Genomic DNA, 26,740 nt, shown 5'->3' with positions numbered 1-26,740 from the left:
AAAAAAAAAAAAAAAAAAAAAAAACTCACAGAACTAGCTTAAAATTTTTCTTCTCCTTCAATTCTCCACAATTACATTAATTTCGTTTCTGGTTTTTATAATTTTATTCTGCTTACTTCGTTGTTATATTCTCTTCTATTTTTTTCTAAGGTAGATGCTTGCATTATGCTTTACCCATCTATTTTTTTACCAGTGTATTTGGTTGATGGCATAAATTTCACGGTAGGCACTGCTTTTGCTACATCTCACAATTTAGCTCAAAATAAATTTAATTTCTCTTGGAAAAAAACCCACATTATTAATTGAAAACCAAACTGTGCCTTACTGCACAGAGTTTGATAGCATCCCACAGAACAAAATTTTATAATTATGTGTGAACATATAAATATATGCAAATGCATTTAACAAAGGTCTAGGAGAAACGGCACGTATATCAGACAGATAACAGTGCTTACCTGCTGGGGGTGGGGGTGATTTGGGATTGGGACGTGGTCAAATGGATGCTTATTTAGCTGCATTTTTTACAATGAGAATATATTTTTTAATGAGAAGCAATGCAGCATAGTGGTTAAGGGCATAAATGCTACAGCCAGTTCAAATCCCAGCTCTGAAGCTTACTTGCCTGGCCAGGGACTTAACCTCTGCATGACAGCGCAGAGGGGCCAAATGTGCCATCCTAAATTGTGTCTCTTAGGCATGAAGACTAAGTTAGGCTGATTATTTTTAAGAAACGAAGACTCAGGAAGCCTTTCTTTTTACCTCCTCCTTACCTGACTAAATAACTTAGATGAAGGGTCTGTTCCCGGAAGAGAGCTACCACCAGAGATGTCTGCAAAGAATACAGGCTAAGTGTGTTGGGGGAAACCAGGCAGGGCCTGGAGGTCAGACTCCTCTCTGTGTCCCACTGTCTCTGCTGGTGCAGCAAACATTTATTTACCAAGCATTTGCTCTTCCATTTCCATGTGAACAGCTTCCTCCCCTTTGAAGTCTCAAACTCCCACCCCCAACATCCTCTTTTGTCTTTAGCTGAAGATGGTATTTAAGGTGAGGCTTGGGCCATTTTGGTAAGTAACCCAGTTCTCCTGGGTCTCTCCCATGTATATATGTTATTAAAGTTTTGTTTGACTTTCTCCTGTTAATCTATCTCCTGTCAATTTAATTCTTCAACCAGCCAGGAAAAAGCTAGAAGAGTAGAGTAAAATTTCTCCCCCACTCCCAGCAATAGCTTCTCTGTGTACACAGTGGAGATGCTGGACGTACCAACCCTCACGGGGCGGTTGTGAAGATTAAATGAAGAATTATAGGTAAAGTGCTTACAAGAGCGTCTGGCACAGAGCAAGGACAACTAAGCAACTGAGATTAGGAAGCAGGGATGGACACTAGCTAGCAGAATAATCGCATTGCCCAACGGTGGCGGTCTACACCCAGGAGCCCGTACTGCATTTATGTGCACTGGGCATTGGGGTGCACTACAAGGTCACTCCCCACAGCGCATACTCGGGTGGAGCGCTGGGGGGTGAGGCCTCCCCCACAGACCCCGGAGGTGGGCCTTCTGTGGCAGTGCTCACGTCGGACACCTGTCGGACACTGGTGCCTAAGGGAGTGTGTTGGGTTGAATAGTGTCCTCCCAAAATTCACATCCACCAGAACCTGGGAATGTAATCTTATTTGGAAATTGGGTCTTTCCAGATGTAATTAGTGAAGGATCTCAAGACAAAATCATCCTGGATTTAGGTGGGTCCTAAATCTGATGACTTAGAAGAAGAATCCCTTATAAGAAGAGGAGGGACTTCCCTGGTGGTGCAGTGGTTAAGAATCTGCCTGCCAATGCAGGGGACACGGGTTTGAGTCCTGGTCCGGGAAGATCCCACATGCTGTGGAGCCACTAAGCCCGTGCGCCACAACTACTGAGCCTGCGAGCCACAACTACTGAGCCCACACACCATAACTGCAGAAGCCCATGCGCCTCGAGCCCGTGCTCTGCAACAAGAGAAGCCACCGCAATGAGAAGCCTGCACACTGCAACGGAGAGTAGCCCCGGCTCTCCGCAACTAGACAAAGCCCGCATGCAGCAACAAAGACCCAACGCAGCCAAAAATAAATAAATAAATAAATATATTTGAAAAAAGAGGAGACACGCAAGGAACAAGGTCATATGGAGACAGAGGCAGAGATCTGAACGATGCTTCCACAAGCCAAGAGGCCCCAGAAACGGGAAGAGACAGGAATTTCTCCCCAGAGCCTTCGGACGGAGCGCGGCCCTGCCAATACCTCGCTTTTAGACTTCTGGACTCCAGAACCGGGGGAGAATACATTTCTCTCGTTTTAAACCCCCAAGTTTGTAGTTATTTGTTATGGCAGCCACAGGGAACTACCACAGTGGGGAAAGCTGAGGTGTGGTACCTGAATTCCTATTGCTCTTCCACCTGCATTTCTCTCGATGGAATGAGGCTGGACTTGCTAAGGCAGAGGCTGCTGTCTAGGCCCCAAGCACTCACCACGGGGTATGGACAGCATCTCCCAACCTGTGCTAAGGCCTCCCATGGCCTGAGCTAGCCCAGCACCAGGAAAACTCACTCCTCCCCCTGCTGCTAGAGCAAGAGAACACACGGGGCTGATGCTTCAACACCGAGACCATTTAGCACCCGGGTCAGTGGGAGCTTGTTTACAGTTTTCACAGTGGAGAGAAAGGAAGCACACTACTGAGGTTTTCCAAACCTGAGCCACTGATGGGCAGGAGCGCCAACTTCCCTGGTTCTACCTCCCCACCCGCCCCCCAGCCTCATACGCCTCATAACAAAGATGTCCAACCCTTCCCAGAATCCTTCACTTGTCAGGACAAGCAGACAGTTAGATGTCATGAGTAGAAAGAGATGATGGGCTGAGTCTGAATGCCAGCTCTGCCAATCACGTAACCTTTGAACAAGTTGCTTCTGCTCCTTGAGCCTCAGTTTCACCTTCTGCAAAATGGAGAGAACACCTATTTGGCAGAGTTGAATCAGGATGAAATGAGATGACACATTTGAAGTCTCCATGTGCATCTGACAATCAATAAGCAGAGGTGATTCCTAAGGAGACAAGGAGATGGAATCTGCCAGGAAGCTCCTGCTTGTTCAGTCTCCCCAGGGAGAATTTCCTAACCACGTGTATCTGAATACAAGGAGTACATCCTGTTTTGGGTTGGTTTTCCTCTGTGAGTTCATTTTTTTTCTCCATTTCAACAAAAGAAGAAATATTGACCGTTTTAAAAGCAGTATCAAGACTTTCAAAGGAAAAAGAGACATTTTGAATTATGAACAAAATTACTTCTTGGTTTTGTATAATACTGCGTAATTAGAAATAGGCTAATTGTGCACTGTTACGGGAATGTTCATATTTAGTATTTTAAGTTGTGAGTCAAAGCATAGGCTCTGGAGCAAGTGTGACCACAGACGAGCTATTTTAATCTCTCTGTGCCTATTTCTTCGATTGTAAATCACTATCTCGTAGGGTTGTTATGAGGTTTAAATAAGATACTGCAGGCAAAGCATTCAAAACAGTACCTGGCACATAGGTAAGCTCCCAGTAAATGGTATCTATCAGTTTGAAATACCTCTCTTAGATCCCAGAACAATTCAGGCAGGTTATTCAAACTGCAGTAGAAGAAGGTTTAAACATATCGATAAAACAATTTGAGTGAACTGAATTCTGAGATGGAATAGCAGGTAAGGGCTTAGGGAAAGTCTGAAAGCAGATACTCAGGCCATAAGCTCTCCGCAGTTGCTAACAGAAGATCATAAATTAAGCTCCGAATTATGTAGAAACCCAAGCAAAAAGAACACTACAAGAAGTTACAGGACTTGCGTTGTCCACAAGATAAAAGAACCTTACAGTGAAGAAAGACAATGCTGTTTACTGTACAGAAGTCTGAGAAATGAGGTAGGATGACATTGTGAACAAATTGGTACAGTAATGGTATCAGCAAGGTTTCTGAAATAACTATTTCTCGGAGGGCCCTCCAATGCCAGACAAGGTATGATGAAAATGCATAGCAGTAAAAGTTAAATTAATCAATCTTCCTCTAGCTCAGTGAAATATCTCCTAGTCATTAAATGTGATAGTTGTCCAACAAAACCGTACAGATTTAACTGAGAAAAGTCAAATAGATTTGCATGGACACCGATTCACTGTGTGTAAACTATGAACATGTGTACAAATCTCCGAAGGAAATGCAGGAAGAACTGAAGAATTATGTTCAGAAGAAACTTTTTTTCTTCTTATTATAAGTAATACTTTTGTTGCAGAAAATGTGTTAAGTATAAAAGGGGTAGAAAGAAGCCCACAACCCTCATCATCTAGCAATATCTCTGATAACCTTTGATGTATTTCATTTCAGTTTCCTTTCTTCTTTTCTCTTTCCTTCTCTTTCCATCTTTACAGAATTGGGATCCCACTATATTCAACTTTTCTCCCATTTTTTTCTATTTTTAATACTTTATGGGTGGCCTTGAACATCCATTCATATAGTTTTAATGGAGTTTCACAAGAGATCATTTCAAGTACAAAAAAGATGTCTCTGCTTCCTTGAGTTTTTATTAAGGGTAAAATTCCTACCTCTCTGATGTGGTAGCAATTATTTCTGAGCTTTACTTGCAGTGTGGGGGTGGATCTCAGAAACCAGGTCACTGTAGATCTGATGTCCTCTGGAGACGACGCTATTCCAGTTAAGAGAACAGCTCACCGAACCTTGAGGTCTACACCTGTTATCGAACTCAGCATCTGGAAATGAACCCTCTGAGTGGGATTCTGCTTGACTGACAAAATATAGTTCATAAATCATGCTCAGATGGCACCCTTGAAAGAACTTGCTCTGCATGGCAACTCAACATCTATGAGCATCCTTATGCCTTCCTGGTCTACCTTGGCAAGTTCAACATCCCTGGACCAGTTTCCTTTGAGGATGGAAAGAAGGATGCTATGATCTTATCAACTCCCAGATTGTCAATTGATAATTATGTATTATATAATACATGTATATTATATACAATATTAAATACATATACACATATATATAAAATTTACCTCCGCAAAGAATCTCTATGGCATGCAGATTACTTCAAGCTGAAAACAATCAGGGCCCAGAAGACTCAAGAAGAAACTCTGACCTTCCTCCTAACTGCCTGAAAGAACTAGATTGAGGGCCTGTTCCCAGATTAGAGCTACCAGCAGAGAATACGGTGGGCTAAGTGTGGTGAGGAAAACTCTAGGCAGGGCCTAGAGATCAGAGTGTACGACACTGTCTCTGCCTGGTCCAACAGGTGTTTATTTACCAAACATTTGCTCCCCATCTCCATATGAATTGCCTTCCTCCCCTCTGAAGTCCCAAACCACTACCCTCAACATCCTCTTTTGTCTTTAGCTGAAGATGGTATTTAAGGTGAGGGTTTGGCCATTTTGGAGTTACTCAGGTCTCTCTCGTGTATACAGGTTATTAAACTTCTGTTTGATTTTCTCTTGTTAATATGCCTCACGTCGGTTTAATTCTCAGACCGGCCATAAGAATCTAGAAGGGTAGAGGAACATTTCTTCCTCCCCAATAATAGAATATGTAACTTCGGTCTCCATTTCTCCCTTGAGCTCTGACCTCATATATCCAGCTGCCTCCCTGGCATTGCCAAGTTGGGAAGCAAGCCCAACTCTTACAGTCAATAATTCTACAATGTAAGTTCTTAGTTAAATAGCGTGTTGGGTAATTAGTTAAACTTGTAGAGCCTTAGGTTCTTCATCGCTTAAAGTACCCAGCGCATAGGAGTAATAGTACACAGCTCAAAGGAATAATAATACTCAGGTCATAGGAGTGATAGTACTCAGCTCTTAGGAGTGTTCTGAGGATTAAATGAGATTATGCACGTGAAGCGCCTGGAGCTGCATCTCACAGATTGTTAGGTTTCTATCAATGCAGAGATGAAATATGATGATGTTGTCCCAAAGGCACTGCCGACTTAACTCATCCAAACCTAAATTGGTGTTCCTCCACGCCTCTGCTCATTCTGAGCCCTTCCTCTTCTTGGTCCTGTCCATTCCTCACAGGACACCATCTCTCAATATTCAATGAATTAACCTCTCAAAACAGGGATTCCTCATCCCTACAGGCTTGGAGAAGCTGTGTCTTAGAACAGAGGGGTTCAGTGCTCACCTCTTCTATAAAGACAGTTCTGACACTTGCAAATAGATGTGACCACCCTCATCCTTTGATTTTTACAGACACATTATACAGTTTGGGCCTTGTAGAAAAATGCCTACTGGCAAAAGGCAACCCTCCTTTCCAAGTCTTCTCCCAAACTACTCAATGTAAGTGAAGGCAAAAGATGCCCGTCTGTTTCCCAACACTGTTGGGCTGAAAATGAAATCAGACAGGGGACTGGGGGGCCTGATGCCGAAAATTAAAGCTTCTAAAGGAAACTGGGACTTTTCCATAGATTTATATACACATAATTGGACATGAAAACCAGTTAAAATAAAAAACATAAACCATCCCACTATGTCTTCAAATATTAGCCTCTTCAGAGTCGTAGGAATGTTGACTGTTTAATTGAAATCTGGCGTAAGTGCTACGCTTGCAGTTTGGCCTACTTGCCAAAACTGCTTGGAGAACATCAGCCTCTGATGACTGAGCATTTATAAACCTAACTCTCCCCACTCATTTCAGCTGCAGTTCCCTCTTCTAAAGCAGATGGTCCCAAAATTTGATTAGTGTGCGTCAGAATCGCCTGAAGCGCTTGTTACCGCATGCAGATTCCCAGGCCCCTGCCCCAGCGATTCTGGTTCTGTTGGCTCAGTGCGGCTCAAGAATGCACATCTTTATCAGCACCCCTACTGATTCAGACTCAGGCTACGCTTTGCGAAACGCTGGTGTAGAAACCTGGGGTCATGAAATGCCCGTCCGCCTTTGGTTAGGGAGAACCCCACATGTCAGAACAGACTTGTTCCTGGAAAACCTTACCTATCAATGTTTGTACAACACACATTCGGTGCAAATCCTATTTTCTCACTGATTTACTTGATATTTTCTGGGATACTTTATCTCCATTTATTACACAGTTCAACAAACAATGACACTTAACAACTCAGTTTCAAGTTCTCTGTCCCTATGGTCTTAGGTGATTCTGCATCCCGAAGATAAGCTACATGTTTATATTGGCTGGCTTACTCTTTATATGCGTAATGTATTTATTGAACTCTTAGAATAGTAGTTCTCAAATTTTAGCTTGGATCAAAATCACCTGGAGCAGCAGCATGCTTGTTAAAATGCAAATTCACAGGCTCCATCATTAAAGAGAAGGTCTTGTGTTGGGTCCAGAAATTTGCGTTTTTACAAGTAACCATTTGATTCAGGTAGAGTTGGTCCATTGGCCAGGCTTGGAGACACCCAGCTTTGGAGAATTACTCTAAATCCTTTCTGCAAAAATGACAGCTGTTTATAATTGTGGTTTGTCTGGATTTTGTATTTTGGAAAGTTCTAAATAAGTGTTCGAGTGTTGACACAAGTAAAAGAATCTCAGAATTATTTCAGAGATTGGAGAATCCAGCCCTTTCACTTTTTAGATAGGGAAACTGAGGTTCAGAGAGGTGACATGACTTGTCTACGGCCACAGCTAGCTAATGATAGAGCCCAGACTCAAACCAAGCTGGGACCCTCATTCAACCATAATGCAAAATCCCTCTTGTGTCCCAGACTCTTCCAGGAAGTTACAACCCATAAAGAAGCTTCCCCATTTCACTGACCCTGGTGTATACGAACATATATTCACTAAGCCACAGATATCACTGAGACTTGTGGGTGGAGGGGTAGGACCCAGTAGCTGAGCTACATGCTCTGGGATTTTAAAGCCAAGCCTCACTGGATTTAAGGGTATTGGGGGTAGGAATATCCTGAAATTCAACAATTCAGAAACACACAGGGTACCTCCCTCTACCTTCCAGAGGGATAGAAACTTCTAGAGATGTTGTACATGGTGAAGGAAGGGAATAACTATTTTTTAAAGCTGGAGTTTATTATTATTATTACATGAGAAGTTTGTTTTATTATTCCTTACACCCTCATGATATTTACTCTTGTAAAATTATTTCATAATACATTGCATATTTTAAAGTAATGTATTTCATAATGAAAAATTTTAGAAGCAAATGAGATGGGAGAGGGAAAAGGCAACTAAGTGTGGTGTAGTAGACACTTGAAAGACAGAAGTCTCGGGATGATGAGCAGATACGATCAACACAAAGAGTTTGTCAGATCTTGGTGCAGTTCAGTGGTGGCAGTTCTTAAATTTTGGTTCTCATAATCATTTGAGAAGTTGTATTCATCTCTCATACTCTACACCAAGAAAAATTCCGAATATTAAAAATGTCACCAAAATAGAAAACAGGAGAAAATTATTTTGTAACCTGAGTGAAAAGGATTTTTGAATTACGACTCAAACTCCAGAAGCCATAAAAAAGATTGATAGGTGTGACCACAAAAAACATAGATCTCTGTGGAAAAAAATATCTACAAGCTCAAAAGACAAACTAACAGCAGCAAAAAAACTGGGACAGGGCTTCCCTGGTGGCACAGTGGCTGAGAGTCCGCCTGCCAATGCAGGGGACACGGGTTCGTGCCCCGGTCCGGGAGGATCCCACATGCCGCGGAGCGGCTGGGCCCGTGAGCCATGGCCGCTGAGCCTGCGCGTCCGGAGCCTGTGCTCCGCAAGGGGAGAAGCTGCAACAGTGAGAGGCCTGCGTACCGCAAAAAAAAAAAAAAAAAAAAACTGGGACAAACATTTGTAATCACATCACAAATAAAGGGCTCATTTCTCTAACAGATAAATTAATAAGAAAAACCATCAAATCAACAGAAAAAAATAAGGCACACTTTCAAAAAAGGAACTGCAGAAGGCTTTTCATTACATTTGGTAAAAATCTACTGATAACAAGATGGTGCATATTAAAAAATATTTTGTCACGTTTTACCTATTAGCAAAATTTTAGAAGACTGATGATACACTGTGTTGGCAAAGGTTTTGGGGAGATACGTAGCCTCATTCATTGATGGTAAAGGTGAATTTCCTTGGGAGGGAAATTTGTCAATGTCTGTCAGAATTACTATCACGTGTACTCTTTGACCCAGCAGTCCGAGAAATTTATTTGACATTGGATGTGACACATAGGGAAGGATATTCACTGCAGTATTGTTTGTAACAAGAAAAAATGAGCTCCTAAATATCCATTAGTCGGAGACTGATTAAACACCGTGTGATACACTCACACGATGAAAGACTATAAATCTTTAAAACTTAACTCTGTAGCTATTTATGCTTTGATAGAGAAAGATCTGGAAGGACACACAGGAAAGTAGTAAATGTGGTTACTATGGAGGGTACTAGGCGAATAAGGAACAGTGTGGAAGGAAGGCTCTTCACTGTTTATCTTTTTATATACTACTTTTTGATTTTTGAATCGTGTAAATGTACTATCTGTTCAAAATTTAATTTAAATAACTTAAATAATTCACTGAGGAACCTGTTAAACATGTAAGTGTTTTCCCCTGATATTAACTCCACTGAGACAGAATCTCCCGGAATGAGCAGGAACGTCCTCACCCCTAAGGGTGCATGTAGTTATTTCTTAAAAAGAAAAGACTCACACCCCTTTAGCTCTAGTTTCTGAGTTTAAAGTAATGTGTCATGCATCCCCCTCATGGGAGATTGAATATAGGGTAAACCCACCATCTGCCCAAGTTTGCTAAGATGGATGTTATAACTATTATATGGCTTCCCGAGAACAATTTGTATAATTTATGGCCAGGGATGGTTTCTATTTCTCTACTCCTTTTTGTTTGCATTGTTTAAAAAAAGTGAAAAAGAAAGAAAACAACCCATTTTGTGCTCTGGGTGGCAGATGGATGAGGAGGGAAACAGCCAGCCTTCAAGCATTTTTTCTAACCATTGTCATCACATTTATGCTCATGGTTTGTCCAAAGCAACAGTATATATGATGAAAAGACCACAGTGAAAACAAACAGAAACCCATACCCATGGCTAAGCTGCAAAGTCATCAAAAATTTGTCTTTTCTGGTATCTACTAAAATTGAACATACCACATTCTATAGCTCAGCAATTTCCACTCTTAGGTATATAACAAGAAAAATGTACTCACTTGTACAACAAAAGACATGTAGGAGAAAGCCCTTAGGAGCTTTACTCATAATAGCCCCACATGGGACACTACCCTAACATTCATCAAGATTAGAAAAGATGTGTGCATTTTGGTATATCCCCACAGCGAAATTCTACACAGCAACGAGAATGAAAGAACTGGAATGACACACAGTGATCTCACTAACAGAATGATGAGTCAAATAAAGACAAACAAAAAAGAAAACATACGGTATGATTTTATTATATGTTAGAATAACAGGGCAAAAGAATCTACTGCTTTAGAAGCGAGGATGATCTACAAAGATAGTAACTGGAAGAGGCGTGTGTGTGTGTGTGTGTGTGTGTGTGAGAGAGAGAGAGTGTGTGTGTGTGTGTGTGTGTGTGAGTGTGTGTGTGTGTGTGTGTGTATGTGGTGGGGGTTGTAGGGATTGGTGACATCTTGTTAATTGAACTGGATGGTCAGATCAGTTTGGACAAAGTCATCCAGCGGTATACTTAATACTTGTACTTTTCTGCATTTTTTGTCATGCTTTTTAGTAAAGAGTTTTAAAAAGTCATTCCAAGCCAGAATGAGCAGTGTGTGAATGAGTTTTAGATAAGAAATGGGTTCAGCTTCTAAATAAATGCTGTCCCAGCCCGTGTTGGGATACCGAAGAGATTCCAAAGAGACTGAAATGACAAAATGTCATTGGCCAAAGCTCCTGGAAATTATGCAGAGATCCGGGCTTGATGGCTTAGAGGGGCCCCCTCTGCCCCACCAGACACAAAGCAGCAGCAAGGCCTTCGCAGTGGGCCTGCAGAACAGCCCACAGGAAGAAGCTGCGCATTAATCGGCAAGGAGAGTGCACTACATCCCGCTTTACTTGCCAGGGATCCCTGACGATTGGGATGGTCCACGTAAGCAAATTTTCTGGATAAGCAAAACTTTCCTTAATAAACAATCCTTTCATTTAAAACAGAATCTTTTTTTTTTTTTTAGTGGTACGCGGGCCTCTCACTGCTGTGGCCTCTCCCGTTGCGGAGCACAACCTCCGGACGCACAGGCTCAGCGGCCATGGCTCACAGGCCCAGCCGCTCCGCGGCATGTGGGATCTTCCCGGATCGGGGCACAAACCCGTGTCTCCTGCATCGGCAGGCGGACTCTCAACCACTGCGCCACCACAGAAGCCCCAGAATATTTTTTAATGGAACCCTTTCAAAAACACATTTCACACTTCCCTGACTTTTCAAAAAGTTGAAGAGTCCATGGAATAGAATTTAACCTTTACAGCAAATAACAACACTAGCAATTATGTCCTATCTCTGTGCCAGGCACTGTCCGAAATGTTTTACCGCAAATTTTCTCTCTTAGTCCTCATAAAACTCCTATGAATTAGGTCCTATCATTATTCCCATTTTATGTATGAGGATGAGAGTGACTGAAGAACTGTCCAAGGTCATAAAACAGGTCTTCTGTTTACAGCTTCAGTTATTTCGTGTCTGCTATCCTCCACAATGCCAACAGGCAGACGGAAACGTTAGCTGTACCTTTAGAGAGACTGAGTTCCCAGCTTTTCTCTCCGTATTTCCTTTCTCCTTCCTCAATGTGACACTCTTAGTTTTCACAGAAAGCTACATGCCATAAACTCCTATCTAAAATCAGATGAAAACTTACAGTACTTTGTTTTCACCACTTTAAATAAACTCCATCTCCTTAGATCTCCCTATTGGCTAAAATATCCCATTGAGTTGGACCAACTTCTTTATCAGTTTAAGAAACCCCTCTGGTTCTCTGCATTTCAAAGTGTCCTGGATTTGCTTTTTCTTAACACAGTTCAGAAGGAAGCTTGTGATACTCATCAGATTAGCAAAAGCAGCCCTCAACTGGGGGCCTTCTTGACTTCCAGCTCGGCTCTCGAGAACATACAACAGTGGGGGCAGACAAGCACAAAGGCAAGGCGTGCAGTCATTTTCTGTGAGGTGTGTGGATGGGCAGGCCTGCAGAGCAAAAGAAACCGTCATCCTTACCCTGTTTTCAAGCTGACCAAGGCGTCCTCTACTCCCTTCTGATTAAATTTGGTCATGTACTGATGCATGTAGGGGTAGTTGTTCCGAATGTTTCTCTCCGTACTGCCGTTGGGCACCGTGCCAAATCGAAAGGGAGGGGAATAGTCGTGAGGTCTCTGAAACTGAAGAGAGACAGAGAAAGAAGGAGGAGGAGGAAGAATCAGCCGTCATTCTGTCTTGCCTCAGGAGTTACACATAGGCACGTGCTAGCGCAGGACAGTAAACACCCACTCATTTTTGTGCTTCCTTTCTACTTAATCACACCTTCCACTGGTCTGGGAGCTCCAGGAAGTCAGAAACAGTGTCTGTCTTCTTCCTTACTGTTCCTCAGTGCCCAGCATAGGGGCTGGCTGGGTGTGCGATAGGTATCCGTTGGATGGAAGTTTTCGTCTCCATTATAGAGACCAGCCTAGTCTTAGGCTCACAGGCAGTGCTCAGGAAATGCTGATTAAGCTGGAATTAATGTATGACTTCAGTTCATTCATCTGCCTTATCATGAAATTTTCTGAGATCCTCACCAATCACTCCCTTCTCTGGACCCCATTTACAATTTCTTTCACCTCACCCAGAAAATGACAAAGGGGGGCAGAATTTGCCACTCCTGAAACATGTCTCTTTGGCATACGGATTATCTGGGGGCTGGGTATTTTTTTAAGAAACAGCAGACACAGGAGAAACTCTGAAAACTGAGTAGAAGTTAACTCTTTTGGAAGAGGCAAACTCTTATATTTGTGAGGGTGTCTTCCTCTCTGTATCTGGAAGAGGATGACTAAATCTCTAAAACTCTTATCCATGGAAAAGGCAGCAACTTAAATCTGCCTCACTACCATGCCCTTGCTTACTGTGCTCTTCCTGGTCTCCTCCCAGAACTGGCCTTTCCTTCTCCCCCCACGCCCCATCACGCCTCCCATTACCCTACATCTTCCTTTTGTCTTCAGCTGAAGATAGTACTTAAGCTGGTGGTTTGGGCTATTTCGGGGAGTTACTCAGTTTTCTTGGGTATCTCCCATACATACAGATGGTATACATGTTTTTCTCCTGTTAAATCTGTCATTTCTTATGGAGGGTAGAACCTGGAAGGGTAGAGGGACAATCATTTTTCTTCCCGTACAAAGACTCTATGTCATTCACTCACCCTCCAGCCATCATTCATTCATTTGCTCATGCATGCATGCAATACTTATTGTGGTCCTAACACAACCCAGGCATAATGGCAGGTTCCATGAACGTTTCTTGAGCTGAAGTCCATACTAACCATTAGCTTCCCGGTGATGCCCATGTCTGGTATGGCCTCTTGAGCCTCCATAAAGGCTCACTGTCCATGCTCTACTGGGTTTCCCTGCTTGGCTGATGTTGTCTGTGAAGGGGGTCAGAACAGGCCTCCCCAGGATGTGCCACTTGGATCATGTGGTTGCTTTTTCATTCTATGAACGTTGTGTACTGCATTGACTTATTTTCATACGTTTCATCACCCATGCATTCTTGGGATAAATCTCACTTGGTCATGGCATATTTTTCTTTTTATATGCTGCTGCTTGATTTGGTTTGCTGGTATTTTGGTGAGGATTTTTGCATCAATATTTTAAAAAGATACTGGTCTATCATTTTTTTTCTTGTGATTCCTTTGTCTAGTCTGGTATCAAGGAAATTCTGGCCTCAGAGAATGAGTTAGGTAGTGTTCCTCCTCTATTTTTCTGAAGAGTTTGAGAAGGATTGGTGTTAATTCTCCTTTAAAACTGTTTGGTAAACTTCACCAGTGAAGGGGCTTCCCTGGTGGCGCAGTGATTGAGAGTCCGCTTGCCGATGCAGGGGACACGGGTTTGTGCCCCGGTCTGGGAAGATCCCACATGCCGTGGAGCGGCTGGGCCCGTTCTTTTTTTTTTTTTTTGTGGTACGTGGGCCTCTCACCGCTGTGTGCCCCCCTCATGCCCACCCCCCAACCCCCGCCGTGGAGCACAGGCTCCGGACGCGCAGGCTCAGCGGCCACGGCTCACAGGCCCAGCCGCCCCGCGGCATGCGGGATCTTCCCGGACTGGGGCCCGAACCCGTGTCCCCTGCGTCGGCAGGAGGACTCCCAACCATTGCACCACCAGGGAAGCCCGAATTTTTCTATTCTTTTTAAAAAAAATTTTTATTGGAGTATAGTTGATTTACAAGGCTGTGTTAGTTTCTGGTATACAGCAAAGTGATTCATATATATATATGGATATATATATATAAGAATATATATATTCTTTTTTATTCTTTTCCATTATAGTTTATTAGAAGATATTGAATATAATCCCCTGTGCTATACAATAGGACTTGTTGTTTATCTATTTTATATATAGTAGTTTGTATCTGCTAATCCCAAACTCCTAATTTATCCCTCCCCCTAGTTGTGCCACTTTGGCACATGATTTATTTTTAGCTGAAGGCAATTGAGACCCTGTGGGCTCAAGAGGAACTTTCTCTGCTCTGTTAAAGAATTTAAATTGGGGGCCTCGCCCATAATAAGAGTTATTACCAGAAATAACATTTTATGACCTGTGACAGGCAAACATTTAATTACTGAACGTCTGCTCTTCTCATCATCCTGTGAATTGCCCTCCTCCCCTCTGGAGCCCCAGGCCCCTAGTCTATTCCTTAGCTCAGGACGGCACATCTACCTCATTTTACCTTTCTGTCTCTGAACCTCTCATATATGTGGGGTTCCCATATGTATGAAATTAAGTTAGATTTTCTCCTGTTAATCTGCCTCATGTCAATTTAATTCTTAGACCAGGCAGAACCATCTAGAAGGGTAGAGAAAAGTTTCTTTGCTCCCCATCTGTTCACACCTTCAGTGTTTGGGGCAACCTAACCAGATTGGGAGTCCAGAGAACTAGGTCTAAGTCCCAGAAATACAGTTAAAATCTAGAGGCAGCACAAGGCAATGGTTACAAGTGTGAGCTCAGCCTCACAGGTTCCAAAGTCAGGTTCTATTCCTTACAGACTGTGGGGCCTTAGAGAAGCCACCTTACTTCCCGCTGCCTCCACTTATTTTCCATCTGCAGAGTGGGAAACACATGAGTACTTCCCTTGTGGGGTCAATGGGAAGACCTAAAACTACAACTTTTGTCAAGTAATTAGAATAGTGCCTGCAACAGAGTAAGCACTCAAAAATAAAACTACTCTTACTCGTCATTTCTGCCATCATCGTGGGCAAAAAAAGTAACCTGGGCCTCATTTTTCTATGAAATATGGAATTCTGGAACTAGAAAGTGATGATTATAGTGACTAACATGTTTTGAGGATTTGCTGGGGGCCAGCACTGTGCTGAAAACTTTACAAACACTGCCTCATTTAATACAACAACCCTGCCTGGTAGCTAATCTTTGAGGCTCCATTTTACAGATGAAGAAACTGAGGCTCAGAGAGGTTCTATGACCTACTTAAGATTACGCTCCTTGTAAACAGCAGCCCAGATTTCAAACCTAAGGTCTGAACTCTATCATTCCTCCGAGACCATTACTAGTGACCTCTCCTCTTTTAGAGGTGAGGACCTTGAGACCCAGAGAGGGAAGGACAACCAGCAAATCTCTGGCAGAACCAAGGCTGGGATCCAGAGGTCTCTCAGATTTCCACATCAGCATGTCTTCCACGGAACTGAGAAGTGCCGGAGGAAGTGTCCAAGTTTACCCAAGAGTCAGGCTAATCAGAAACACTATTCTTCTTTCTAGACACACACTTCTTTTCACTGTTAATTAAACTTTCCAGTTGAAGATTGCTCCCCTTAAATTAGGCACGCTGCCGCCTAATAAGCAGCCATAACTGGATTTGGGGGAAGTGGCCATGCATTGTCCCAGTGAGATCCTCCTGCTGGGCACCTTGTGTTGGGAGCGTGTGTGTATGTACAAGTGTGTGTTTGTGAACAGAAAATGCTCTTTGCACTCACTCAGGCAAGCAGTGCCTCAACTCACCACCTAAAAGGGGGAGGCACCAGCCCAGTCCTGTTTGCACAGCAGCTGTCTGCTCAGGGCACAGAGGCAGCAGCACTGCTCATGAATCTAGTCATTGTAGCAGCCGCTCCCAACCTCCCGAGACATCTGATGGCCTATTTGCCTAACTGCCTTCCCCTTCACTCACCATCTGTAGCAGAGGAGACACGCAGCTCTTTTAGATTCCCTTCCTTCCCTGCGTTTGGTTTGCACAGCGATAGAGACAGACATTCGGCCTCGGTGATGAATTTCCACACCTCTCTGGCCTTGATTGTACCCTCACCCACACTAAATTCAGCCTGGCACCCAGACCTAGGAACCTTTCCCGCTCCACTAAAGGCTGTCAGACTTTTAAAAGCATGACTCACAATACATCTTCCATCTCCACCCTGTAAAGACACACTTTCTACTTAGGATGTATTCTGATGTAATCCATGGTGATCTACTATTTTAATGGTCACAACTCTTAAATTAATTTCATGACTCCCTAAAGAGTCATGACCTACAGTGTGAAAAACAGGGGCAAGGATGACTCATCGCCGGAATCCCAGGGCCTAGGGTGGAGGGCACACTCTGTGTTTCTTAGGGGAATGATTTCTGATGCAACATTCTCCCAGAGAGTTCCATGTGCAAGCAGGAAGAAACGAATGTGGGCTCCAGTGCAGGAAGGGGTGGTGCAGAGGTCTCCCCCATCAACAAGACCACAGGGCAATGTAATCATGAAGCCCAGTGTCAGCAGAACTCCTCACAGCTTCTCTCTCAAGGTCGCCCTCATGGTTCATATTAGCTGGCTGCACCTGGCCTTGGGCTTTTCATCTGCTACTTTAGAACTGAGACATTTGGGGCATTTGCTTAAACCCTCTGAGCCTCTGTTTCTCCATCTGTAAACTGAAGACTGCTTTTGCAATTAGAGTGTTTAATGGCATCCCCTAATGCTTGATAAACACCACCTCATCACCTGTTGTTACCCAGCATGACTTTAGTCAAATAAAGGATCCAGTTTCCCTCCAATGTAGAGAACAGAAGATCAGAGGAGTGTATTCTACACTTTTTTCCACTTGGTATGTGAGCAGGTCTGAGAGTCATTCCAGCGAATAAGTCATAGCAAGTGCATTATGACGGACGGAGTAGAGATACAGGTCTGGGAAGTAAAACTTCTAGGAAAAATGCGGCAATTAATCAGGACATTTCTTTATTTCTCTTATGAACCAAAAAATACACAATTATTAAAAATATCTATCTTCTGTGGACATAAGTAAGGAATGTCTGGTACTAAAGCCCCTGTTTCTAGTAAGGTCTTCTCCCACTGGTGAGCTCCACATGCTTCTGGATGTAGCATCAAACTGCTGTGGTCCTTAAGAGGAAGGAGAGGCTCAGAGGCCTCCATTCAACCAATAAGAATGGTGGACAAGGCTCACCCAGCACAACTCCCCGAGAACACATTTATGGGCTCATCCACAAGGTACATGCCCTGAATTTCCTCTATTGCTGTCACAAAAGGCCAACTCAGTGCAATAATATTTCAGACCCCAGAAGTGAGGAATGCTTCGAATTAGGCAATAGTGATGGTCATGAGGAGGGAGCCGAGGGAGATGAAGAGGAGAGGGGAGAGGTAGTGGAGGGGGTGGGAGGAGGCTTGAGGGAAGAAATACCATTTATAATAGGATTATCTACCATGTGCCAGGCACGGTGTGAGGATTATTCCTAATCCTCGTATCAACCTTGCCAGAATGGTATTAAACCCCCTCTATCAGGAAATTAAGCTGTGGGGATACTGACACACTGAAGGCCATACAACTACTATATGGCAAGGTCAGGATTTGAATCCAGATCCATTTGACCCCTATGGTGTTGCTTTTTCCACTACATTAGTCTGCCTCCCAGGGATGGATTTCACCAACCACAGTAACACCCAACATTTTGGAAAGGGTTGCCACCAACATTCCAACTTCTTTAATAATTCCTAGGGGAGCATCTACCCATGAATTCACCTACGTATAATTTAACCCCAAGCTCATCTGAGCACACCGTGGGCTCCAAAGGTGCTTCTTTCACAGCAAGTATGCAAATGGCTTAAAAGTATTATAAACCTGAGCTGTTACATAGGTATTCATGATAAAAAGAAAGAAAGAACACTTGTATACAGTATTCAAATAAATTGATTCAATATAGATTTTGATTTTGCAGACTTTCTTGGTATATTTGCCATTAATCTTCTGGGAGCATTTAGCTTATTTACTCTAGGAATTTTGCTGTTTATCTAATTGTATCAAACATTTAATTAAAAGAGCTATCTGCTTGCTGCTAACACTCTGAGCATGGAAACTGAGCTGTATCTCATGAGGATATGGTATCTGTTACTAGATGTTTCCAAATCAGAGAAGGTCAGTCTAATTATTAGTGTTTCTAATTAGTTTTCCCGCAAGCAGTCATGTTATTAGACCCAAAACTAGGTAGCAAGGGATTTTTCCCCCTTGCTATTGAAAATAGCAACAAAAAGCAAAATACGCTGCCAACTCCTTTCTTGAAGAATCTTCTCATCCAAAACTTGGTTTCCCACTGCTTCCAATGTATCTCTGGTCACTTATTCTAGGAACTGTACGTTTGCTCCCATGATGTGATGGAATCGCATAACAGTTACAGGCAACCGGGCACATTCACATGTGCAGCCTCCTTCCATCCTTACCACAACTATGATTCCCAAATGTTCAGAGAGGAACTAGGAGGCCCAGCAAGGTTACCCAACAATAAAGGCATCACACAACTAGTATGCAGCAGAGAGGAAAAGGAACCCAACTTTCCTGACTCTGAGTGTAGGGCTTTCTCTGCTGCCTCCCAGATGCCATGTGCTTTAGGTGAGCCAAGGAATTGGGTGAGCATGATGTATTAGGGCAGGGCTCCAGGAGAAACCAGGAAGGACACGGGGGAAGAAGGTTAGGGAAGGTGAGGAAGCCAGCCAAGGGTGTGATTGTGAGCAAAGTCTCAGCCTCGGCCTGATCCTGCAGGGAGCTCTGGAGAGTAAACTGCACCTCCGAGTTTGCCTAGAAGCAACAGAACAGCTGGGCTTTTGTACTCTCACACTGGTTAGCCATTGGTTACAGGCAACTGCAAGATTTGGGGGACATAAAAATATCCAGGCATTTACCATTTCAGTGCCCCAAGGTAATCATCCTCTGAAGGTCCCTGGTATGAACCTTTGTCAGCAAAGGCGAGGCTGGGCACACAGAACTGAGAAAGGGATCCGAGGCCCCAGGCAGGGTGCCCGCAGCATCCAACACCGTGCATTTCCCGTTCAATCAACAAGTGTGCACTGAGCATCTACTAAGTGTCAGATAACCCTGACATCCCCTTCCCCCAAGTCAATTTTAATCTCATCAGTTTTACAGCACTTATTCCTGCCTGGAATTTTCTTCTCCATTGCGTTTACTTGTGTGTCGTTTATTTCTTCCTACTGGAATTTAAGTTTCATGGGAGCACAAGCTCAGGCTGCCAAGTTCACCATGGTGACCAGGAAGGCTCTCCCAAGGGGTGATAGTTTCCCTAAAACCTGAAAGTCAAGGAGAAGCTGGCCATGAGAACAGAGGGGGAAGAACATTCCAGGCAGAGGACATGGCAAGTGCAAGGGCACTGTGGTGGAAATGCACTTGGAGTGTCTAAGGAACGGAGAGAGGGCCTCAGCAAGCAAGGCGGAGGGGACATGGGGGGATGGGCCAGATAATGCAGGGCTTTGTCGCCATGACGCAGAGAGTGGCATTTACTCAAGTGGCATTTCCAAGGAGGAGCCATCAGAGAGGCCACCTGCTCATAAGGTTGGTGGCGCTTTTGTGATGGTGACTGACTCCAATCCCTCACCTTCTCTCTGATGACAGGCCCCTCTGTACCTCTTTCAACCACCGTGTAAGTCACGGATAAGCTGTTAAGTCTTTTCATGGGCTGATTTTCTATTCAGCAGTCTGTTGATGAATGCTGAAAGGATATATGCAGACTCATGCCAATAAGACATGATACTGAGATTTTATAAAGAGACAAATTATCCCCACATACAAGACAGAAAATCTTTGCAGTGCTGCAGTCCCCACACTGCTGAGCTTAGCAAGTCAGGGTTTGTTTCCTGAAACTAAAATTTCAATAGGAAGATATACCCAGTTTACCTCTTCCTCCCTGCAGGTTTCTGAATAGCTACTCACACCCTGCAAACTTCGTTCCATGGCAGCGGAGAATGGAGAGCGCAGGTGTTAACACTCCCATCTCCCTGATGTGGGAAGCACAGCCCCAGGAGGGAGGATTGAAGGTGAGTCTGAGTAAAAGGAACCGGTGGGAAATGAAAAACCTCCCTGCTCCGTTTGCGTCCCTTGAAGAAATTTCAGGTGAGTCAGGAGTGCTGGTGATGGGGCTGATTGGCTACATAGTAAAAAGGAGCTGTCAGTTTTGTCTCTGGGTAGGGCTTACAGAGGACTTTTGTTTTCAAGTCAGAGAATCCAAGGCATGGAGCACGTAAGAGACTCAAACGAAGTCACAAAACTAGGAGGTACCTACAGCCAAGAGCATCTCACTTCACCCCAAGTTTCTCCTGATCCAAGGCTAATGGATCTCCCTCAACATCATACTCTCCTTGGCAAGACGAGCTCTAGCCTAAGCTGTAACATGAGTCACAGACCTCAGGAAGCATCAACACAGTCATGTAAGTGTGAGAAACGACCACGGGGGAAACTTCGTTTCCAAGTTAGATCTAGACACTTTAAGACTTAGGAGCTAAGCTTAAGCTTCCGTTCCTGGAACTTTTAGAAATATGCCCATTTGAGTTAAGAGGAAAAAAAAAATCCTCTGGCTTTGTACTTTAGAGTTGATGGGTTTGGATGAGAGTCTGATTTACTTCCTCTGAGGGGAGAACGTTTAAGATCAACCCCTCAGGCAGAGACAAAAGCGAAGTGACCTTACCTTTTTGTCACTGAGGCCAGTCACTTGGTCCACAAACTCCTCCTGGATCATGAAAGCAGCCAGATTAGCCGTGTAGCTGGCCAGGAATATGACGGCAAAGAAGGCCCACACGGACACCATGATCTTGCTGGTGGTCCCTTTAGGATTCTGGACAGGCACGGAGTTGTTAAACACCAGGCCCCAAAGAAGCCATATAGCTTTTCCAATCGTAAAAGAAGGCCCATGGGGTGCTGCAAATGACAGGAAGGACATTCTCAGCGCCTCCTCAAAATGCACACTGGTGAGTGTTTGATACTATGCAGTGGCCCCAGCAACACTGAAGGCTGCCAGAAGACGGACTTAGATCATAGCGTGTCCCATCACTGCCCCAGAACCACACACACAAGGAGTCCTTTTCTCTTTAAAAATTAGCATTCTTCCCACATTTCTATATATTTGGCTTTTTGCCACATTTCTAAAAAGACAAAGAAAGAAAGAAAGGAAGAGAGAGAGAGGGAGGGAAGGAGGGAGGAAGAAAGAAAGAAAGAACAAGAAAGAAAGAAAGAGAGAAAAAAGAAAGAAGGAAGGAGAGAGAGAAAGAAAGAAAGAAAGAAAGAAAGAAAGAAAGAAAGAAAGAAAGAAAGAAAAAGAAAAAGGGAAAAAAGAAGGAAGGGAGGGAGGGAGGGAGGGAGGAAGGAAGAAAATGGTTATGCAAAACATGGGTTTGAATTAGAAGTAGTGTTATGACCTGTTTTAAATGTGGATTTGATTTCCATTTGGGGAAGCAGAGCTTTACAAAAACATGTGCATGGGGGCTGCTTCGGTATTCGTCAGATGTGCTTTCGTATAAGAACCATGCAATTCAGAGGGACTGGTGCTTGATATTCTAATCTGATTGTTCCTAGCCATGGCTCCTGTTCAAACTCAGATGTAAGATATGCACAACGTAGGGATTAAACCAAACTAAAACGCTCTCCAAATGGAGACATTAAGGAACAGAACAATAGAGCGTAATTCTTCTAACACTTCACAGATGGAAGACATTTGGTTGCAGGGTCATGGAAAATGAACTCTGATATCACAGCACTTTTTCTCCCTCAGCGTATTCTTAAGATTCTTTTTTTTTTAAGATTCTTAAGTGTTCCTTGCAACAGACTTAACTAAAGAGGCAGAACAATATGCCAAAATTTATTGGGCAGGGGAATATGCAGGCTGTAAAACACACATGTTAGAGCTTTCAAGTCTGTTTTTGTGCAAGGGGAAAAAAATCAATTTATGCCCTCATTTCATGGGAAAAAGGGTCTTCCTTTAACAGAAGGTTTTTATGTCATTTAAGTAAATGAAGATATGAAAAAATGATCTACTTAGACTTCAGTTGGCGATGCACACAGAGTGGGCAATAAATAAAGTGGCAGCAGTGAATCCAGATTGATGGAAGTTACGAAGTTCTGGGCAGAGAGCCTAGTTGGGAAGCAAGCTTTCCGCACATGGGAGGCCAAATTCAGGCTATCGCGATACTTACAATATCCATATACAACACATTAGAGAGAAGGCAACTAATTCTATTATTCTCAGTTTCAAGCTCTCCTCTTTTTCTTTGCCTAATTTTATGATCTTCTGGGCTTATTCCCAAGAGGCTGAGAATTCTTAGTAAAAAAGTAGAGTCAATCCAGTAAACTTCATGAACTACTTAATTTTATTAGGGATGCATGTTGATCAGAAGTGATAGCTATTTGGGAATCAGAAATGGGCAGTTGCAGGGAGCTGTCCAAGACGTTTGGGAATTCCTGATTCATGAAGACTATTACTGGGTCATATAATTTTCCCCATAAAGGACAATGAGATGTAACAGAAAGCTATTTTGTGCAAGGAAATAAGTAGCTGTCATTTCCTGAGGGTTTCTACATGCGGATGAGTAGAAAACAAAAAGGCTCCAGGTGATGGAAGGAGTTTGCATGCTAGGTTCCTTCCTGCACAATAGTGTGTGCTTCAGCACGTGGTGGCCTTTGGATAGCTTTTTATCTTCCAAGATACATTTCAAATGTATCCACTTCTTTCCATCTCCATTCTCTCCATCCAAGTCTAAAGCACTGCAGTTCTTTCTCTTGGAAAACTGTACCACCTTCCTAACTGGTCTCCCTCCTTCCACTGCTGCCACCCCTCCCATCGTCTTGACAGATAGATAGAAAGTGACCTTTCCACACCGTACAGGTTTGTATTCTGCCTCTTCCCTGCCATTGTATTTTGAAGAAAAGCTGAAATGCTTACCACAGTCAACAGCCTATCCCTCTGACTTCATCTTATACCACTGTCTACCTCACTTACTCATAACTTTTCTGTTTCTTGAGCATATCAAGATTGAGCCCATGCCAAGGCCTTTGTATCTGCTGTTCCCTCTGCATGGAATGCTTTTCCCTCAGTTTTTCATAGGACTGAATCCTTCTCATCTTTCAGGTCTGAACTCAAGCGTCATCTCTTCCTAAAGCCCTTCCCTGCTGGACCGTCATACTTAAGAAGCGCCCATATCCCATCACTTCACTTTGGTTTTTCTCCCTTCTTCTTGAGATTTATTACAATCTGTGATTATTCACTTATATGTTTACGTGTTGTCTCCACAACTAAATTTGCTGTGGCCCAAGGATGAGGAAATCTCCATCCCATTTACCACGTTAAACCCCTGCTCCGGTACCAGGTACTCCGGAAATATTCATCAAATAAACGCACGAATTCACAAACAACACAAGCTCTGATTTTGCAAACGTAAATATCTACTCTCCTGCAGTATGATCACCCATAGAACATTGCCTCAGGACCCACTCTGTTGGAAAGCTTCTTACTAGTTAATTACATTACCCATTTAGTGAAATGCTGGCAACTCTCTCACTTAAACACAACGTGATTACTTGTGGCATTTTAACTACATTTGGTTGACGGCAGGTGGTTTATGTGGTAACAGTGGTTAAGAAGAAGCGGGAGGATTTCAGTAAAACTAAGTTCCCAATAGATTCCTGTGACCTGCTGGCTCTTTCCAATACTGAATCTTCCAAGCAAAAAGAACATATGGCAAATTAAAGTGCCTTGTTTTTGAATAACTGTACCTTGAAGATCTGCCGTCTTCCATCATCTAAAGTCATTTTTCAGGAAAGAGATTTCGTCCTCGCACCCTTCTGATACCATCTACTTAGAATGTGTTGTGCATTGAGAAAAATTCACTCAAAATTGTGTAATGTGTTTATGTATATGGTTCATGTGGGAGCCTCTTAAAAAGTTATGGCCGGGCTTCCCCGGTGGCACAGTGGTTGAGAGTCCGCCTGCTGATGCACGGGACGAGGGTTCGTGCCCCGGTCCGGGAGGATCCCACATGCCGCGGAGCGGCTGGGCCCGTGAGCCATGGCTGCTGAGCCTGCGCGTCCAGAGCCTGTGCTCCGCAACGGGAGAGGCCACAACAGTGAGAGGCCCGCGTACCGCAAAAAAAAAAAAAAAGTTATGGCCAATGAATGCATCCCAATTCAATTTTCTATTTACTGATTGCCACTTTATCAAGTACAATGCACTAAGGTCAGGCACTGTCAAGAGGAAAATGTAACTGTTTGGGGAAAGTCACCATTTTATCATATATTTATATATTTATCATCAAACGAATGTGAGCAGATTTGGCAGTTTGGAGAATGTTCTTAGCCTAGATTCTATAAAACCATTTTCTTTGCATAGACTGACGTTGAGACTCACTAGTAGTTTTAACATTTGTTTTGATGCACATTTTGACAACTGCCAGAAAACTTTTTCAAATATGCTTTCTCAGCAGATATCGGTAGTTTTTCACTTAACTACCGACTCCACATTACAGCAAGATTAAAATGTCTCATTTTTAAGTTTTATCCTTCTTTTCAGTAGAAGGGAATAACCCATTCTTGTATGGCACTGCAAGTAATATCAATGACCCAGCATGATTTATACGATGGTACAGCAAGGCAATATAGGATAATGTGTTCTAAATCTGAACTCTTCATTGAAAGTAAATTACATAGCATTGACTTTGAATCATGCTTATGAAGCTAGTCTCACCTTTCCCTTTGGCTAAGTTTCTGTTGTATCCAACAGGACTGAAGTATTCAAATACGAAAACAGCTATGGCGGATACAATGAGCAGCATCACAAACATCATCACCCAGACGGAGGCGCTGAATGGTTCTGCAGGTAAACAGGCCGGAGGGATGGAAACATGGTCAGTGAGCGCCTCCTCACAACCAGGGCTAGCAGGAAGCCTAGAGGACCATTTGCAGACTCACTGAGAAACCCGCTCTGATGTGAATCTGATCATTCAAAAGAAGCTAGTCATTGTTTATTCATACATTTAAATCATTCTCTATTCTACAAAATATTTGAGGTGTTTTATAAGAATGCACATCATAGGATAAAAACAGAAAAGCATATGACATTTTACAAATCAGGTCAAGGATAATAAAAACAAAATATAATGATAAGACCAAGGGAGAAAGTTAAAATGCAAACCAAGAGGCTACAGGGTCCTCTGTAATTATAGAATCATCCAGGGGACCAAAGCTAAAGAGAAACAAGACTAGATTCAAATAGTCAAACATAAGGCACCTGCGAATCAGCATGAGTTTTATTTTTATTTTCATTTTCATCTTGACATGCTGGAGGGAGGACGTGCAGGAATTCTAGAAGTAAAGGGAGAATTATAACCTGGTAGAAAAGGATCGTAAAATCGTGGGATTGACAGGAATATTGGAATGTCATAGTCTGCCCCCAATACTACCACTCTCTCCATTTCACCTACTGCTTCGGACAGATGGGATCTCTACAATTTAAAAATCTTGTCGAGGTTGGTAATGGTTAAACGCAATTGACAAGTCATTTGAGGATATTACATTCACACGAGAATTCAATGAAAATGCATCGTTTAAAGATAGAGGCAAGGAAGTAGTAGATGGATAGATGGTTATTTCCCCTAAAAATAGTTTTCATCAGCTCATTTTCATGTGGGTGTCTCAGAAGGGCAGGCCAAGACACAAGGTTCTAAATCTTAGATCATTTTAGAAAGGTAAGAGATACTATGTAAAACAAATTAACATTTTTATTCAAACTGATTGAGGACGTGAAAGTGAGCTGAAAGGAGCTATTTTATCCATGTATGACATAGATTTGCTAGAAAATCAACAGAGACTAAAATTTTTAAAATGAACATAGCTCCACCTGATTGCATCATTGGGAAGAAACTGCCCTTGGACACCAATGAACTTATAATCCTTTTCATCATGAGCAAACATTTTCTAAGAATAAAATATAAGAAGCCCAATAATACCTCTTGAATAGTACACAATTTATTATTTTTAAATGTTTTTTTTCTGATGAAGTTATTAATAATAATAAAGAACTAGGCTGAGAGCAGGCCACCTTTTTATTAAAGTCTGTGACTACCTAACACAGCTAGAGTTCATCACAAATTCCAATGTAATGAGCTTAATATATAATAAGAAACTAATATGTCCGAAGCTTTAATGATATTGGATAATTTTAAAACCTGAAGGAATACTTTGTAATGCAGTTTTGATAGTGCAAATACTTTAAGAAGCAACAAGTACCAAGACAACTTACTTGACTTAAATAAGCCAAGATGAG

The 26,740-nt window shown here is 42.8% G+C and overlaps 1 protein-coding gene across 2 annotated transcripts in view; it reads right to left on the bottom strand.

The window, feature by feature from the left end:
* Positions 1 to 26,740, bottom strand: part of GRIN2A (glutamate ionotropic receptor NMDA type subunit 2A) — a 364,343-nt gene that overhangs the window by 49,218 nt on the left and 288,385 nt on the right. For both annotated transcript variants that reach the window (XM_073792321.1, XM_019928628.2), the window contains exons 7-9: positions 25,163 to 25,288; positions 21,119 to 21,348; positions 12,183 to 12,343 (exon numbers count right to left, since the gene is read on the bottom strand). In XM_073792321.1, coding sequence (XP_073648422.1) covers positions 12,183 to 12,343; positions 21,119 to 21,348; positions 25,163 to 25,288 — 517 coding nt within the window. The remainder of the gene's footprint in view (positions 1 to 12,182; positions 12,344 to 21,118; positions 21,349 to 25,162; positions 25,289 to 26,740) is intronic.

This window comes from Tursiops truncatus, chromosome 15, assembly GCF_011762595.2.
Source record: "Tursiops truncatus isolate mTurTru1 chromosome 15, mTurTru1.mat.Y, whole genome shotgun sequence".
In the NCBI taxonomy this organism is placed as follows: domain Eukaryota; kingdom Metazoa; phylum Chordata; class Mammalia; order Artiodactyla; family Delphinidae; genus Tursiops; species Tursiops truncatus.
This window is presented reverse-complemented; position numbering and strand designations above follow the sequence as displayed.